General features: G+C 37.5%; 1 protein-coding gene across 2 annotated transcripts in view; it reads right to left on the bottom strand.

Moving 5' to 3' along the window:
• The window catches only part of BRIP1 (BRCA1 interacting helicase 1), a 64,400-nt gene that overhangs the window by 42,522 nt on the left and 6,840 nt on the right, over window positions 1-15,038 (bottom strand). For both annotated transcript variants that reach the window (XM_064468336.1, XM_064468337.1), the window contains exons 7-14: window positions 10,644-10,937; window positions 9,923-10,144; window positions 9,190-9,389; window positions 4,848-4,980; window positions 4,178-4,329; window positions 3,455-3,626; window positions 3,201-3,338; window positions 2,626-2,787 (exon numbers count right to left, since the gene is read on the bottom strand). In XM_064468336.1, coding sequence (XP_064324406.1) covers window positions 2,626-2,787; window positions 3,201-3,338; window positions 3,455-3,626; window positions 4,178-4,329; window positions 4,848-4,980; window positions 9,190-9,389; window positions 9,923-10,144; window positions 10,644-10,937 — 1,473 coding nt within the window. The remainder of the gene's footprint in view (window positions 1-2,625; window positions 2,788-3,200; window positions 3,339-3,454; window positions 3,627-4,177; window positions 4,330-4,847; window positions 4,981-9,189; window positions 9,390-9,922; window positions 10,145-10,643; window positions 10,938-15,038) is intronic.

The following is a 15,038-nucleotide window of genomic DNA, read 5'->3' as shown; positions in this document are numbered from 1 at the left end:
GGGTTCTCAAATTCTGCTTCCTGTGGCAGGCGTTACGCCTTCCATTCTTTCTACTCCCATAGACTGAGGCCAAAAAGTGTTGATTTACCTTTCTTACAACAAAAAAGATCATACACTTGTATTTTATTGAAGTGAATGAAAGTCTATGAAATTCAAAGCGAACAGAAGTGAATGAAAGTGCAGAAAGATGCTGTTTCTGTCTCTAGCACTCTCCTTACATACAAACAAGTAACATACAATGTACTACCTGAATTAAATTAATAATGAGCTTTCCAGAAAAATAAAATTAACTCTATTTACAAAGCAAAATAATTAGGGATAACTGTCAAAGAGGTCAAACTGTGCAGCATGAATGCTGTGAGAGAGGTACTGAAGCAGAGAGAGCCATCCAAGAAGCAGGGCTTCTGCTGGAGGTGCAGAGCAAAGGACATCATTGCTGAGCCACAAATTCTTAAAACTGAAAGAGAATGCTGAACCAAAAAAATGCATCTGTAAGCGTAACCAAACTGAAACCCAATGTACAGGCCTAAATTCAAAATTCAGAGCACTGCCCTCAGCCTTCCAGACATTTAAAAATACTTTTTTTCCCCACTTATTCCAAAGTTGAAACTCCAATTCTTAAAATAGTGTGAGCCCTCGAAAAACCTGCTTACCTCACGATAGTCAATTTAGTGAGGTACATGACCACGTTTATTAATCAGATCTTGATAGCCTTGAACAATTCATTTAAAAGCTGCAGTTTTTTTAAAGAGACACAGCAATTTCCCCATGAAAATCTCTGAAAATCAGTTCTGAAATGCAAATGTGCAGGTAAGCAATATTCTGTACGATAATGAAAGAAAAATACCTTGTTTTCCCTGTACTAATATGCTTATGCTTACATTATCCTGCGTTTTCAACATATTAATCTCAGACTTAAAGGCAACCCAATCCAGAATAAAAGAAGCAGAACGAAAAAGGCCATCCATAGAAACATATTGGCAATGTGATTTTAAAATATCATCCTTCAATTGCCTGCAATTTATATTTATCAATACTTTTGCTAGGCTCATGGAAGTGTTCCCACAAAGAAAAAAAACACTCAACGTGTTTAGCCAGGTGACCTTTCACTACAACATAAGGGCAGTGAGAAGGAGAAGGGTACCAGAGCTGTTCAGCAATCTCTTTCCTTCTTTATTAAATGTCATTATAAAGTCCCTCTGTACTTTCAGTTGAGATTACAATTCTCATAAAAACTTTCATAAATATTTGCCAGGTCTGTATACTTAAGAACAACGGTCACACACTGTTCAACATTATACACTTTAGTAAAAGAAATACGGTAATAGTGAAAACTAAAATACGCTCCCATTTCAATTCTTAAATAAATTGAATGCAAAATTTATTTTCAGATCACTAACTTCACATCTAAGTGCCGAGTAAGTGTAGGTTAAATAAATTTATAGTTGGTAGGCTAGAAATATAGCAGACGACTGCTTTTTTTCAATGCATGTACATTACCTGGTCTAATGTGGTCACCTAATGGTCACTGTCAGTAATTGCACCGATGACTGCACTACTTTATAGACACCCAGCGAAGAAAAACCCCTCGCTTTGCAGCCTCTTCAGTTAAATAGTAAAACTAACATGAAGGTTTTGTAAAAAGAAGAAATAATTTAAATTTAATTTTTAAAAAATATTCTCTGTTAAGGAACCTTAGAGATGAGGGAAATGGTCTGAAACCTTTATTTCCATTATGCTGGGGGTTTTGGGTTTTTGTTTGTGTGTTTTGTTTTTTGAGAGGTTTTTGTTTTGTGCGTAGAGAGGATTTTTTAAAATCATAAATGATGGTTTAAAAAAAGTCACACTCTTGCAAGTATTCCAAGAAAAATGGGCATGAATTACAGAATTATATGCCTGTTCCTCAGAGCTGACCATAAATAACAGTAAGAACAGAGAAGAAAGCAGAACTACCGTGAGGTACAGATTAACCATAATTAGATATCTGTTGTCAGTGAAATTAGATATTACATAGTTGAAAAATGAGAAATTTGATTCCTTTCAGCCAATGCCAGTGAGCAATTCCCCCTGACTCAAGAAAAATATACTAGAATCTCCAATGCAGCGAAATGGAACAAGAAACAAGTAAAGAAGAAATTAACTGGATGAATGCTACATTCAAATAGCATACAAAGAACATGCAGGCGTTCTTACTGCTGAGTTACACACACAAAGTATCCTTTCATGATGTTTGCTTACATAGAGGAGTTGGGTTTTTGTAAATAATTTCAAAACATTTAGGGAAACAATTTAAGAAAAAACTGCAGATCAGTCCGGCCTTTCTTTTTTAAAACCTAATCAAAAAAATTGTACTCATTAACTAAGATACAGACATCTGCTCAAAACAAATATGAACATGTTTTTTCACGAAAACAAACCTGTATGCCAGCCAATATGACATCCAAGAAATTATAATATAGTCACAATGGGTTATTACAATACATTTATTTTATACTTATTTGTGTTGATGCATAATCTTTTGCTTTATGCATCGACCTTTTCAACCACATTTCAAGCTGAGCGTGTATGTTTTCAAGTGAAGTGTGCACGGTTTTACAGGAGTAATAGAAATTAAGATTTCCTTACCTTATAGGATGGCAAAAAGCACAAAATCCCTTGGCCAACTGTTTGACACACTGAAAGCAGAAGTGCTCCCACCTCATCTTGGAACTCAAAGGTCTCTGCATGCTGGAACGTGGCACACAACTTCCGACCGTTAGGGCCTGCTCCAACGGTGCCGACCCAAACCTGGTGTATTTCATAATAAAAAAGTTAATTCTAAAATATGTTACACAAACTGTATTAAAATACATTAGATTAAGTAATGAAATTTTAACTGTGAAGGAAAACATTGAGATATTTCTAAATTAATTCATTCCAGTACTTAAAAAGAGAAGACAAAGTGCAACAGCTGATGTAAGATGGCTATTACCAAAACAGCATGACTTCAGCTTTTCCAGGGGAGAACATATCTAAAAATGGCCCCATTTTTCATTTGAAAATGTACTTTACAGTTGCATTAATCTAAGCAATAGTCTGTTCTGTACATTTCTTTTTACTTATGGAATGGGTTTGCCATCATTTCTATTTGCAAGTTATCGTTTCTTTTACAGTCACCAGCATTGCGCCTCAGGAGAGGGAACAAGGATGCGAAAGTTTACCTGCGAGTTCCGAATAACGTGATTTGCCTCCAACTGAATAGAAAACTTCACACCAAGCTCTGAAGAAAATGAATCCATTGGAGAGAGCGTACCAGATGTCAGAACAATTGTTCTGACATCACTTAAGTTTGAAAAAGCCTAGGTTGGAGATAGAAAAGAAGGAATTTAGAAAATCAATACAATCACTTTAAGATCTTAAAGGTATTAGTTATTACTCAAATTGCTTAAGGCCTTCTGCCTCACACTCAGCTTACCACGGCAGGATTCAAGCACCAAAAATTGAGCATGTGGACTACGGCTTTCTGCCGCAAACTCCTTTTATGCTTGGGCCGTGTAAAGAAGGCACTTGTATCTGAAACATCAAGTTGGTTTCCATTCATCCAAGCATAAGTTTGTTGTAGAGCAACTCTGTAGTCATCCGCATATCTATATAGGGATATAGAAATATCAATAAAAACTACAATTAAGCAATAAAACTGTAAGCGTTAAGCTCATAAAAAGCCAAGACAGTGCTGCTACAATGCATTTACAATTTAACTATAAAAAATAATTTTACACTTTCTGAAGAAAAACTAAAATTTTACAATAATATTTTAAAATAAGGTTTACATCAGAAATTTTTAGTAACTGCTGGCATTAGTAGCCATATCATTTATAGCACTTATCATTTTACTGTCTTGTTATGTAGAAAAGCAAAACCCACGCATATTTAACTTTGCAACACATCAAGAAAATTTACACTTAACCTTCAAATAAATTTCTTCAATATTTGAATTTATTTATCAATGAAAAAAAAATTTGCTAGTATTTAAAAATTCCTCCCACATAAATAGATTTTTCCAAAGCTTTCCAAAGCATTAGGTTTTGCTGAGAAGCCAGACACCATAACCGAGGTGTTGCACAAATCAAAGAGGCATTTTGGCAAAGCAGCTGAATTAAACACAGCCACGCAGTTCTGGCAATGTATTTGCACTGACCTGCTATTATCTTTGAAAAGACATAAAAGAACCATGAACAACCCTTTCAGCACAATCTGAGTGGCCGGGCTCACAACCGGTATCTCAGCAAGTTCCTCTCTGCCGAACACGGATATTTTTTCTTCCTTTTCCAGGACAGTAGCAAGATGTTTCTAGAAGAGGCGAACAAATTCCACGTCAACAACATCCTAACTCTCTTCTCAAAAACAAAGCTTATAGATACACAAGAGCAACAGCACACTGTTTTAAAAGTTCACCTAAGATACCTATAAAGTCGGACTGAAGACAGAACTGTGAAGGAAAAGTAACAATGCTTTTAAACACACTTGGCTCACACAAAAAGGAGGGATAAACTTCAAAATAGGGTAAATGCATTTCAACTGTCAATAAAAATGTAGATGGATAGAACAGACAAAATTATCACTGACTCAATGGTTCAATTTAAATAATTGTACACCATCAATTATAACCTTTTAAACATTGATTATCCACAAATCCCAGTAGCTCTAGTGCATTACTCGTGGTTTTCATCAGGTATATCTCCAGACAGCTTTTCAATATTGCAGTAAATTAAAAGATGTGTTAACATTTAACTTATGTACATTTAAAGATGTTTAACAGCATCAATATTATGGGCTCCGGTACTCACGTGTATAGCACACAACATTACCTGCAAAATGGGAAAAGTAATACTAGTTATTCCCATTTTGTGCAAGATGGCGAGCATTTCTCTTCCACTCCAAACCTTATAGGAAGTTTCATATCCTCTTTCTACTAGTTGACTAGAGCTCTCCTGTAACCAGCTGTAAAAGAGCGAGAAACCAGAAATAACGTCAGCATTCATTTTAGAGATACTTTGCAGGTACAAACCAAACCTCAAAAATTGCACCAGACTTCTATGATGATGATAAGTATTTTACTACATCTAAGGAGAGAGATTCTGCTTTTTCTTATGCCAGTTATTCAGCAGTGATCTAATTTCTGTGGAACTGCTCTTGATGCAGCTCACTGAAGTGAGAAGGAAGTTTCCCTGTAGGTTTTATTTTATCATATAGTATCTTTATATCAAAGGATTAAAATATAATCTGCTGTTATGATATAACATGTCAGGCTCACCTCAGATTTCTATACTTTTAAAGCCACTCATTATTAGTCTACCTGATGCAAGTTGGTTTATCATCCCTGTAAATTGCAGGCTTTCCTATTAAGAACAAATCTCAAGGCATGAAATGAGTACTTTTAATATTTATACACAGTAAGGGAAAGTGGGGCAATAAAAAGGGCATATTTTAACCTATCTACAGGTATTTGTAACTGTGCTACAATTTGAAAATTAAGCAGAGCTATAACTGTACATACAATGCAAAAATGTAATAGGACTTTCTAAAAACACGATCTAAACATGCAGATCATCTCATTTGTGGCAAAGCTAAAATTTTCTCTAACTAAATGTGTCCTCCATCACCCCTGCAGGATTACAAAACCTTCCCTCCATCTAGAAAAGCAGGCAGGCTTCCTCCTTCTCAGGAAATGCAGAAGCTGTCTGTTTCATCAACCAGCAGGAGGCATCAGAAAGACAGCTGTCATTTCTACAACAGTTCAAAATATTTACCTGTAAAATCATTATCAACTAAAGCAACATGGCTTAGTGACTGTTTCAGTTCCAGATTTCCTGTCCTGTAGCTGCAAATAATCCAATCAATGGAACAACTGAAAAAAAAACCCTTTCCTTTGCCAGGTAAATACAAACAAAAACCGCATAAATACTACCATAACAATCACTTCTTTGGCTATAATTTGCTTCATCTTATTAAGGAATGATGATCACCAACACAGGCAGAACTTCACCAGAGTAGTACTCTGCCCCATTTCCTCAAATGTAACATCACAAAGACCTGGAACTAAAGTTAGGAAAAGGCCACTATGACAGAAATGAAACAGATTTACAATGGATAAAACATTTCAGGAAAAATAAAACTTCTGTTTCCCTGTTATGAACTTCAAACACCAACACACACTTTTGAAATGGTTGTGCTATAAGTGCAAATACAAACTTAAGAAAACGACCTTCACAATACTAAAATATCACAAAAAAAGCAAATTCTAAAAGCTTTAAAGCGTCTACTTAAAAATAACTTAACAGGTATTTCAGAATAAAGCATTAAGCAGAAATTAACCAGAAAGATATCTATGGTTTTGAAGTAAAAATTGGTGTATGCAATGTTTTCAGGAAAAGATTTAACAAATATTACAAACGTCCCTTCAAGTCAAGAAAGTATATGTGCTCCTTCTCTCCCTACCAGAAAATCCCATTGCTCATACAGCTTACTCCATTGAACAAAGGAGTTGGTCCTGGTAAATCTGCAGCTCATCAGAGAAGCTTGCCAGCATACCTCTGTTGGTATATCTTCAAGTTGCTCAGGAAGGTCATTTTAGTACATCTGTGGCACTAAGCCTGCGCTTATGTGCTTTCTGGAATGAGGGACCAGGATCTTTATAACTGAAACTAGATTTTTCTAATTACCCGTGCATTTGGCAAAGCCATGTCACTATGCAACAGGATTTTACCAATTACTGGCTATTTACACCCAGTCTTCTGCTTTCCACAACTGCTTTTCATGCTGTTGGCAGATTTGCCAAGACAATCAACCTTAGTTTTTCTGATAAGGTTAAAAAGCTTGAGGCAATCAAGTCTCCAGCCATGCTGTTCTTGCCTTTTACTAAACTTTAACATTTGAAATATCCAAGGTAGGATAACTAGCTTCTGCGAAAGAGAAAACAAAAAGTCACTTGTCTCTGCGACACATAAACATTAACTCTCAGTATACAGAAAGGATGGGAAAAATGGTGAAGTACTTGCTGTAGTGTACTCCAAAGTCTATTTCACCAACCACTAATGCAACAAAATGATGATTTGACATGCACTGAATCAGAGTTCAGTTAACTTCAAAGCCACTTGTATCAGAGAGAGCAGCTCTGCAGAGGGACCTGGGGGTTATGGTCAACAGCAAGTTGAACGTGAGCCAACAGTGTGCCCTGGCAGCCAAGAGGGCCAACCGAGTCCTGGGGTGTATCGAGCCCTGCATTGCAGCCAGGCGAGGGAGGGGATTGTCCTGCTCTGCTCTGCGCTGGCGTGGCCTCACCTCAAATGCTGTGGGCGGTGTTGGGCGCCACAGGACATCAAGGATATAAAGCTGCTAGCGAGTGTCCAGAGGAGGGCCACGGAGTCAGTGAAGGGCTTCGAGGGGAAGGTGTATGAGGAGCGGCTGAAGTCACTTGGGTTGTTCAGCCTGGAGAAGACAAGGCTGAGGGCAGCCCTCATGGCACTCTGCAGCTCCCTCCCAAGGGGAGGAGGTGGAGCAGGCGCTGGTCTCTTCTCTCTGGTCACCAGTGACAGGACCCGTGGGAATGGCAGGGAGATGTGCCAGGGGAGGGTTAGGCTGGGTATTAGGGAAAGGTCCTTCCCCCAGAGGGTGGTGGAGCCCTGGAACAGGCTCCCCAGGGAGGCGTCACGGCACCAGCCTGACGATATTCAAGCAGCACTTGGACAAGGCCCTCAGAGCCATGGTGTGAATTTGGGGTGTCCTGTGCAGGGACAGGAGTGGGGCTCGATGGTCCTTGTGGGTCCCTTCCAACTCAGGACATTCTATGATTCTGTGATTATTCACTTTCATTCTGCTACTTTGCTGTCCAAGGTTTCATTTGCAGTGTGTTTCTGAATTCTTTCAGTCCCTGGATCCGTCAAAAGAAAAGGTTCAAAACTTAAGGGTTAGAGAGCTGAATTCCAAATTCTCTAGTGGTGACAGACTCTTCTGACATTGTTTCAGCTTTCTTGTGTTCCCACTCCACCTGAAAGACTTTTTGCCCTTGACACCTTGTTTCTTTTCCTCCTTCCTGAGCTTCTGCCCCCAGTCCATTGGCTTTCATTCCATCCCCTCTCACAATTTTCAACTTTTGCTCAGGTCTTCTCCCTTCCAATTCTGTCTCCATAGTTTCTGGGTTTTACCTTCTCTTTTCACTCTTAGGACCTTTTCCTCTATGGCTACAGAAAGGACAGAGAAGAGCAGAACATTTTCTGATTTTTCAGCTTCTGCCCTACTGATCAACTCTTGCTTTCAAAACCAGTCCCTCAATCATCCATATTCCTCTATCCACTGAAATCCATGATCCTTGTGTTCCAACAAGGCAGGTACTAAGACCACCAGTACATCCTTGATTTCAGTACAAAAGCAAACCATTAAAACCACATTCTACTGACACTGTCCAGGGAGAAAGAATGATCAGTAATTCTGTGTGGACAACTTTTTCCTGAGATTAATCAGAAATTCAAAGAGGATAGAGCATACTCTGTTCAAAGAGTTTGCTACCTGAATTCTCTAAAGACTTCAACAAGTCTCTTCTGAGAATTTGCATGTACCCCAGTTTTTCAGACCCTTAACTCTTTGCTCAAGTCCGAGTTGTTTCGCAGGGAAAGCAAAGGGCACAACTGGTAAATTCACTTTCAACTATTAAGAATCTGTTCCAAATAGATTCCAATCTGATTCCAAGAACAGATTCCAACCTGTTCCAAACAATTCCCGTCCCAGGTTCCGAAAACATGTTATAAATATGAATTAATGCTTTGATAAAATAATGCTATTACTATTTGTCAAATAAGCAAACAGAAGCATGTGAAAGATAAAAATTGTCTATCCTAGGTAAAGTTTTCATACAGAACTTCACAAACCAGGACAGTGAGCCCATAAAGATCAGCACATCATTCAAAATCATAACGTACTTTTCAAAACAGAATTTCAAGGCCTCCCTTCAAGAAAGAGTATTATTTAAAATAGATCAAACCCCTCTGGATTCCTCAAGTGAACAAAAACCAGGTGACTGCGTAGTTTGAAGTATAACTCTGTGGCATTTTATCTGATGCAACATAGTAACCAGTAAATTGCATCAGCAAAAGGAATCTAAATGTAATTTTAAAAAATACTAATGATATAACGGAATTAGAAAGAGTTGCCTACTGTGTCAAGTTGTAGCACACAGCCCGAAGGGGCTCATGATCCTTCTGCCTGATGTTGTTATTGACCATGAAATCCAGCTCTTCTTGAGCAGCTCTTAGCTGACTTTCTGTAACGCCGTAGCTCACCGACTCCCGAGCACAGTCCTCAATATTATGGGCTTCATCTAAAATGACTACTTGGCCTTTTAGGTTAATTTCCATCTAGAAAAGAAAATTATTATCTAGTAAAACAGAGTGAAAAACATTAATGAGAAACAGCAACCAACAGGATCCTGTTAAAAAAGTGCATGTTCTGCATCATGGTGTAAGCAATAGAAAGTTTTCATCTTTTTGATCCAATTTCTGTAACCTAGAAAATAACCCAGGGTGGGGAAGAAAAAGCCTTATCTCAGCCTGGATGAATACAATCTGAACCTACTACAGTCTCCATAAACCAAACAATTGTGAAGTTTGTAAGGGTTTCTTCTCCACCGATCGAAAAAAACCCATGTGACTGATCAGCCAGAGCATGAGACCAGTGGAAGCACTACTTGGAACACAGAAATGCTCATTTGGCAGGAGGGGTGTAAGGGGGGTGTTAGGAAGAAAGAGAAAAAAATTCTTTAACCCAGGAGTTATTTTGTAGGTAATATTTTGGATACAAATTGGATTTCAATTGACTGAAGCCACTGAATATTGTGTTTCTAACTTCCCTTCAACTTCAGTTATTGCAATCGTCTTACAAATATACTTACACTCTCACGAATCTGGGGGTCTAGGAGGTAGTTATAAGGACAAAACACAATATCGGCGCCCACCATTAGTTCTCTGGCTGCAAAATATGCACAGGCCCGAAGCTTCTTTCCCAGACTCACTAGATCTTCAATGTCCCAAGCCTGATACAACCTGTGTGCAGACTGTAGGGCATGGTGCTCACTGAGCTTATGAACACCGTGATAGTAAAGACAGGACTTGCCCTAAAAGCAAATAAGCACAGATAGATGGTTAGTGCTTGCAAGAAATAATTAAAAACAAGTAAGCTTAAATCCTCTAAGCTGTTATGTGCATTTGACTTTATTTCCCTGAAGCATTTCTAACAGCTACTTTTTATGTCAGACAATAATGGAAAACGCATCACGTCAGAAAGAAAATAGGCAGATTTATGTTGCTAAGATGTATATCGATAAAGGACGCTTTTGTCTTCACCTATAAAACCAAGGACAATTTAAGTCTTACTAAGAACATTAACCTAGCAGTCAAATATTATTCCTATCATCATAATTTTTCAGTATCGATACTGTGTATCAACATTTTCTCACAATTAATATTTAATTTAAACCAAATTACCAGAAGAATGTAACCAACATAGTATAAAGAAGTAAAGAAGAAAAAAATATTACTTATTCCAACTGTTCAACTACATTTCATTTCAATATGTTTAAATGAATGCTCATTTTCTGAAACAAAATTACTCACATGCTTTCCTTCCAGCAATTCTACACACATTTCGTTCCTGTTACTACCACTACTAGATACCACTGGATGAATACAGGTATAATCCCGGCTAGAAAGAATTGTCATAGGGACGCTGGAATACGCTGTTCTCTTCAACTCTCTAGTAATCTGGGATATTTGCTTGTGTGTTCGTGTTCCAAAAAATATTTTGGGAATGAACGACCGGTCTCCATTTTCTTTCTTCTTTGCGTTATTAGTACCTTTATCAGTTTCTTTTCCAGAAGAACAGGAACACTCAGTGCAAGGTCCAGAAGGCTGCAACCCAAACCAAAAAAGAGATTAACAAAATCCCAGCGTAAAATGAACATGCTAAATCTGCTGATGGTCTATTCAGAAAATGCCTTCTTGCATAGTTCAAGATAGCCTGTTAAATCACCAGCTTGGCCTATCAAACTTCAAAAAGTTTAAATGCTAAAGCATACATACCATGTCCTCATGCCTGAAAAATCTTAAAAAACTTCTATCTATCACTAGATACAACTTTATCATAACCAAATCATAGAAAGAATTATTCCAGTGGTGTATTTACACATATGAATAATGCAAACAAACTTCTCTCATTTAAGCTGCAGCATAAGGACACTCCTGTTACAGAACAACAATTGTTCAACACCTTAAATGAAGAAACCTGGGGACCAGACACCCAAATTAAAACACTATGTTTTTCCTTAAAACAAGCAGAAGAATCCGAACAGTTTAAAGAAATCTGTTTGCAGATAAACATACTACATATATTCTCCATCAGAAACGTTTGTCATGCCATTATGTCAAAGGCCATCCAGTAACTATGAGAATAAAAGACAAAATAGGGAATAATTCTAAACAGAACCTAATCCTGTAAAATATTTGTTAAAAGCCAGTTCTCTTCCTCTTGAGAAGCACCATCTTTCATAATATAAATACTGGAACGACAGTCACAAAATTGTAATAATTAGCATGAAAAGACACAAGGAAAACAAAATAACTCACGAGTAACCATGTCCACACACACCTCCCATCAAAAAATAATTAATTCTTCTAGTGTAAAAAGAGTTTGTGTTTGGTTTTCAGATGACAGTGCCAGTAACAACATGTAGTTGCCCGCTCAAATACTCCTCCCTCCCCTTTTAATTGTAATCAGTAAGATTACCCATTATAAATAAATGCTCAGTTATGCCGTGTGTTACACCACAGTTCTGGGGATCAAGCTGTCTTTTAGCCTCCACTCTGAGCAAAAGCAAGTTCGTATTACCCTTAGTCCCACTCAGCCTTGTCCGCCATTAAATATTACAATACTTGATAGAACGCATGTAAATGTAACCCTTCTGGAGCTGTCACTCACTGGGATAAAAGGTTCACTGATGTGCCAAATAAACAGGCCCTAAAGCAGATAAAGTTACACCCATGCTGGAATTGTTACTTTCCCCTCTCAGGTTGCCAGTAACAGCAGATTTCATTACGGTGTGCTGCCACATTAAATAGCCAGTTCCAAATATCCTGCCTTCTATATTGAATAATTACTTATTCACTGAAAGGATAAAAAGAAGAGTTATGAATGGGGCTCTTGTCAACAGCGAAGCAGGAAACAGCTGACATATGGTATATGTTACATATGTGGCAATACTCAACTCGGTTTGTACTCACGCAGAAAACTGCAATGCAAATTGTACCTGATATTTCTATCATCTATATTCTAGTTTGCTCTTTGAAATAATGAAAACCACATTACCATGCTAACAATTAATGTAACAGAAGGAGTTTACTTACTGTGTAGGGCCTTTAAGAGCACGTTCATCTTTTAATTCTAATTCAAGTCAGATTGTGTTTTCAGACATAAAAAGAATACGCAGAATTCAGTGATATCATACCACTAATACTTCACTGCTAATGCTAAGCTTCACATTTAGTTTGCCAAATAAAAGTAATAGAAAAAGATTAGGACCACTCAGGCAGCTATTTTGCAAAAGTTGTTCTACCAACAGGAAAATGCAGTTCAAGTAAATATATACATACATAAACATAAACAGAAAGCTCTTCTGTGGTGGGTTAAATAACCAGACATATTTCTTTTCATTAAAAGAATTAAAAGAGTGTTCCTTATGTATAAGGCTTATAAATTACAGTATTTTACAGGTTGCCTTAAAAGATTTACTTACAAGGTTTGAAATTGGTATAATACTGTCTTTAAGAGCACTTTACCCAGTATTCCAGTTTTAAAATGTTACCTTTAACTTTAAAAAGTTTCTTTAAAAAAATAATCAACACAGAGTTGTAAACTCAGACTGATTTTATAGTAACTTGTATGAGTATAAAACTGCCTGCAGTAGTCATAACGTTTGTGAAAGCCACAGACACCGTTAGCTCAAAATACATAAATAAATAAAACCTGTCTAGAAAGTCCTTATAATGAAGAGAAACTTGAAGAAAATGCTTAGAACACAGTTTAAAAGTTGACTGCATGTTATTTGGACATTATTCAAGTGTGTCAATTTCCACTGGAATTCTTTGTTATCCTTTAAGAAAATGGTTTGACCATCTTTACATTTTTTTTAAAACCAAACTATTTTAATTCTGTATTTCTCTAAAAAGAATTTGCTATTGATATCACATAGCAAAATCTAACGTGGTGTTAATCTCCCATTATTATGGCAAAAGGAAAGAGAACACTCTCCAGCTGAACAAAGTGATAAATAATATGGCACTTCCCACAGCAGTGCCGCCTCAAAGGACAAATTTTTAGACTCATAATGCAGAGATACCGGTTATACTATAGTACGATTAGAAAATGTTTCAATTTATGAAAGAATCAGGGGGGTTGAGCAGAAATAAATAATATTAAGACAACAGAAAACTATCTCATAATACCCTCTGGCTTCAGAACTAAACCTGTTTTCAGCTGTTTGAATCTGGGATAGAGATTTTCATTTGGGGGGGGAATAGATCCTCCTCTACTTTCTGCGGTATTTAATCAGAAACATCCAGTAACAGATGCTGTTAGAGATCAGATACCAGACTATATGGACCTTAGACTAATCCAGCTTGGTTTTACTTCTGTCAGGGGATAGATAAAACAGCCTATCACATCAATATTTATATGGCAAAAACATGGAAGTCTGATTAAAGGAAGAATAATTAAGTCCACCAACCTGTCCTATGTGTAAAATAGAGCTAAACAAACACTGAGGCTATGATCTTTGAAACACAAAGAGGTAAGAGGAGTTCTTCATATCTTCATCTACATTTCCCAGCTACAAAGCCATCTAAATGATACAGCAGTGAATACCTCTTGTGTGAAATATCGCACAAGAACAATCTAGTAAGATATCAGCAGTGACATTACCAGAGCTTTTCAACCATTCCTTTATAAGCTCTCAAAAAGCACAGTATTCTGCTGCTGCTGCAGCCTCTTGATTAAAGTACACAAAGCAGCTGTTTATCCTCTCACAGTAACCAGCAGGTGAACCCGGTTCAATATTTATCACAGGCTTTCACAGATCACTGCTAACCAAGCAAACGTTTTAATTAAGCTGGAACTTGCTTCAAAGAGCTTATTCAAAATGTCAATCAGCAGGAAAAGGATCAGATACGGTGTCAGGTGAGAGCATGTAATACAAATCCACAACTTTCTTCATCCCATCGTGGTAAATTAGCCTATTCTGGAGTCCAGACCATGATTGTAACAGGCTGCCAGTCTCCTGGAATGTGTAACAGAAGTCACTCAAACTCCATTGTGAACGTTGTAAGCAATATGTTAAACTGCAATGGGCTAGCACATTAAGACAGATTCTTTTCACAGTTGTTTTTTGATACCCCAAGTGTTTGTTACTCTGCTCTCCATTTACTGTTTACTTTTTTTACCTAGTATAAATGGGGATTCCTTAACCCAGCTGCCCCAGTTTCTCAGACCGTATGCTTTGACAGAAGTAATCAAGAGAGTACTGTAAAGGTATAATTTCTCATTTAAACTTGCACCAGAACTGCCCTTTCTTGCAAGAATCAACAGCAGAAGGACAGAAATGGACTCTCAGGCTCTGGACTGAAAGCAGCTAAGAACGGGCAGTCACCTTGGGCAGAAGATCCTCACCCGCGGGATCTTCAGGGGCTGTTCTGATGCAGCAACGCTTGGCACCACCTCTCAGCAGCACCTCTCATGCTCTTACAACCACCAACACACTCCCTATCTGTTGGGCTATAAAAACGAATATTTGACCAGGAACTAACTTTGTTTTAACCACAGGACTGACTATAATAAAACAGAAGATATACAAAGGGAGGGTTATCTCATTTATTGAGAAAATATTTTTGTTGCATTATCATACCATCCTAAACACACAGTCCATTATGACAAGTGCTGAAATAAAGTCAACTGAGGTTATG

Source organism: Phalacrocorax carbo, chromosome 17 (assembly GCF_963921805.1).
Source record: "Phalacrocorax carbo chromosome 17, bPhaCar2.1, whole genome shotgun sequence".
NCBI classification, from domain to species: domain Eukaryota; kingdom Metazoa; phylum Chordata; class Aves; order Suliformes; family Phalacrocoracidae; genus Phalacrocorax; species Phalacrocorax carbo.
The sequence above is the reverse complement of the archived record's forward strand: the minus strand, read 5'-3'. Positions and strand labels throughout refer to the sequence as shown.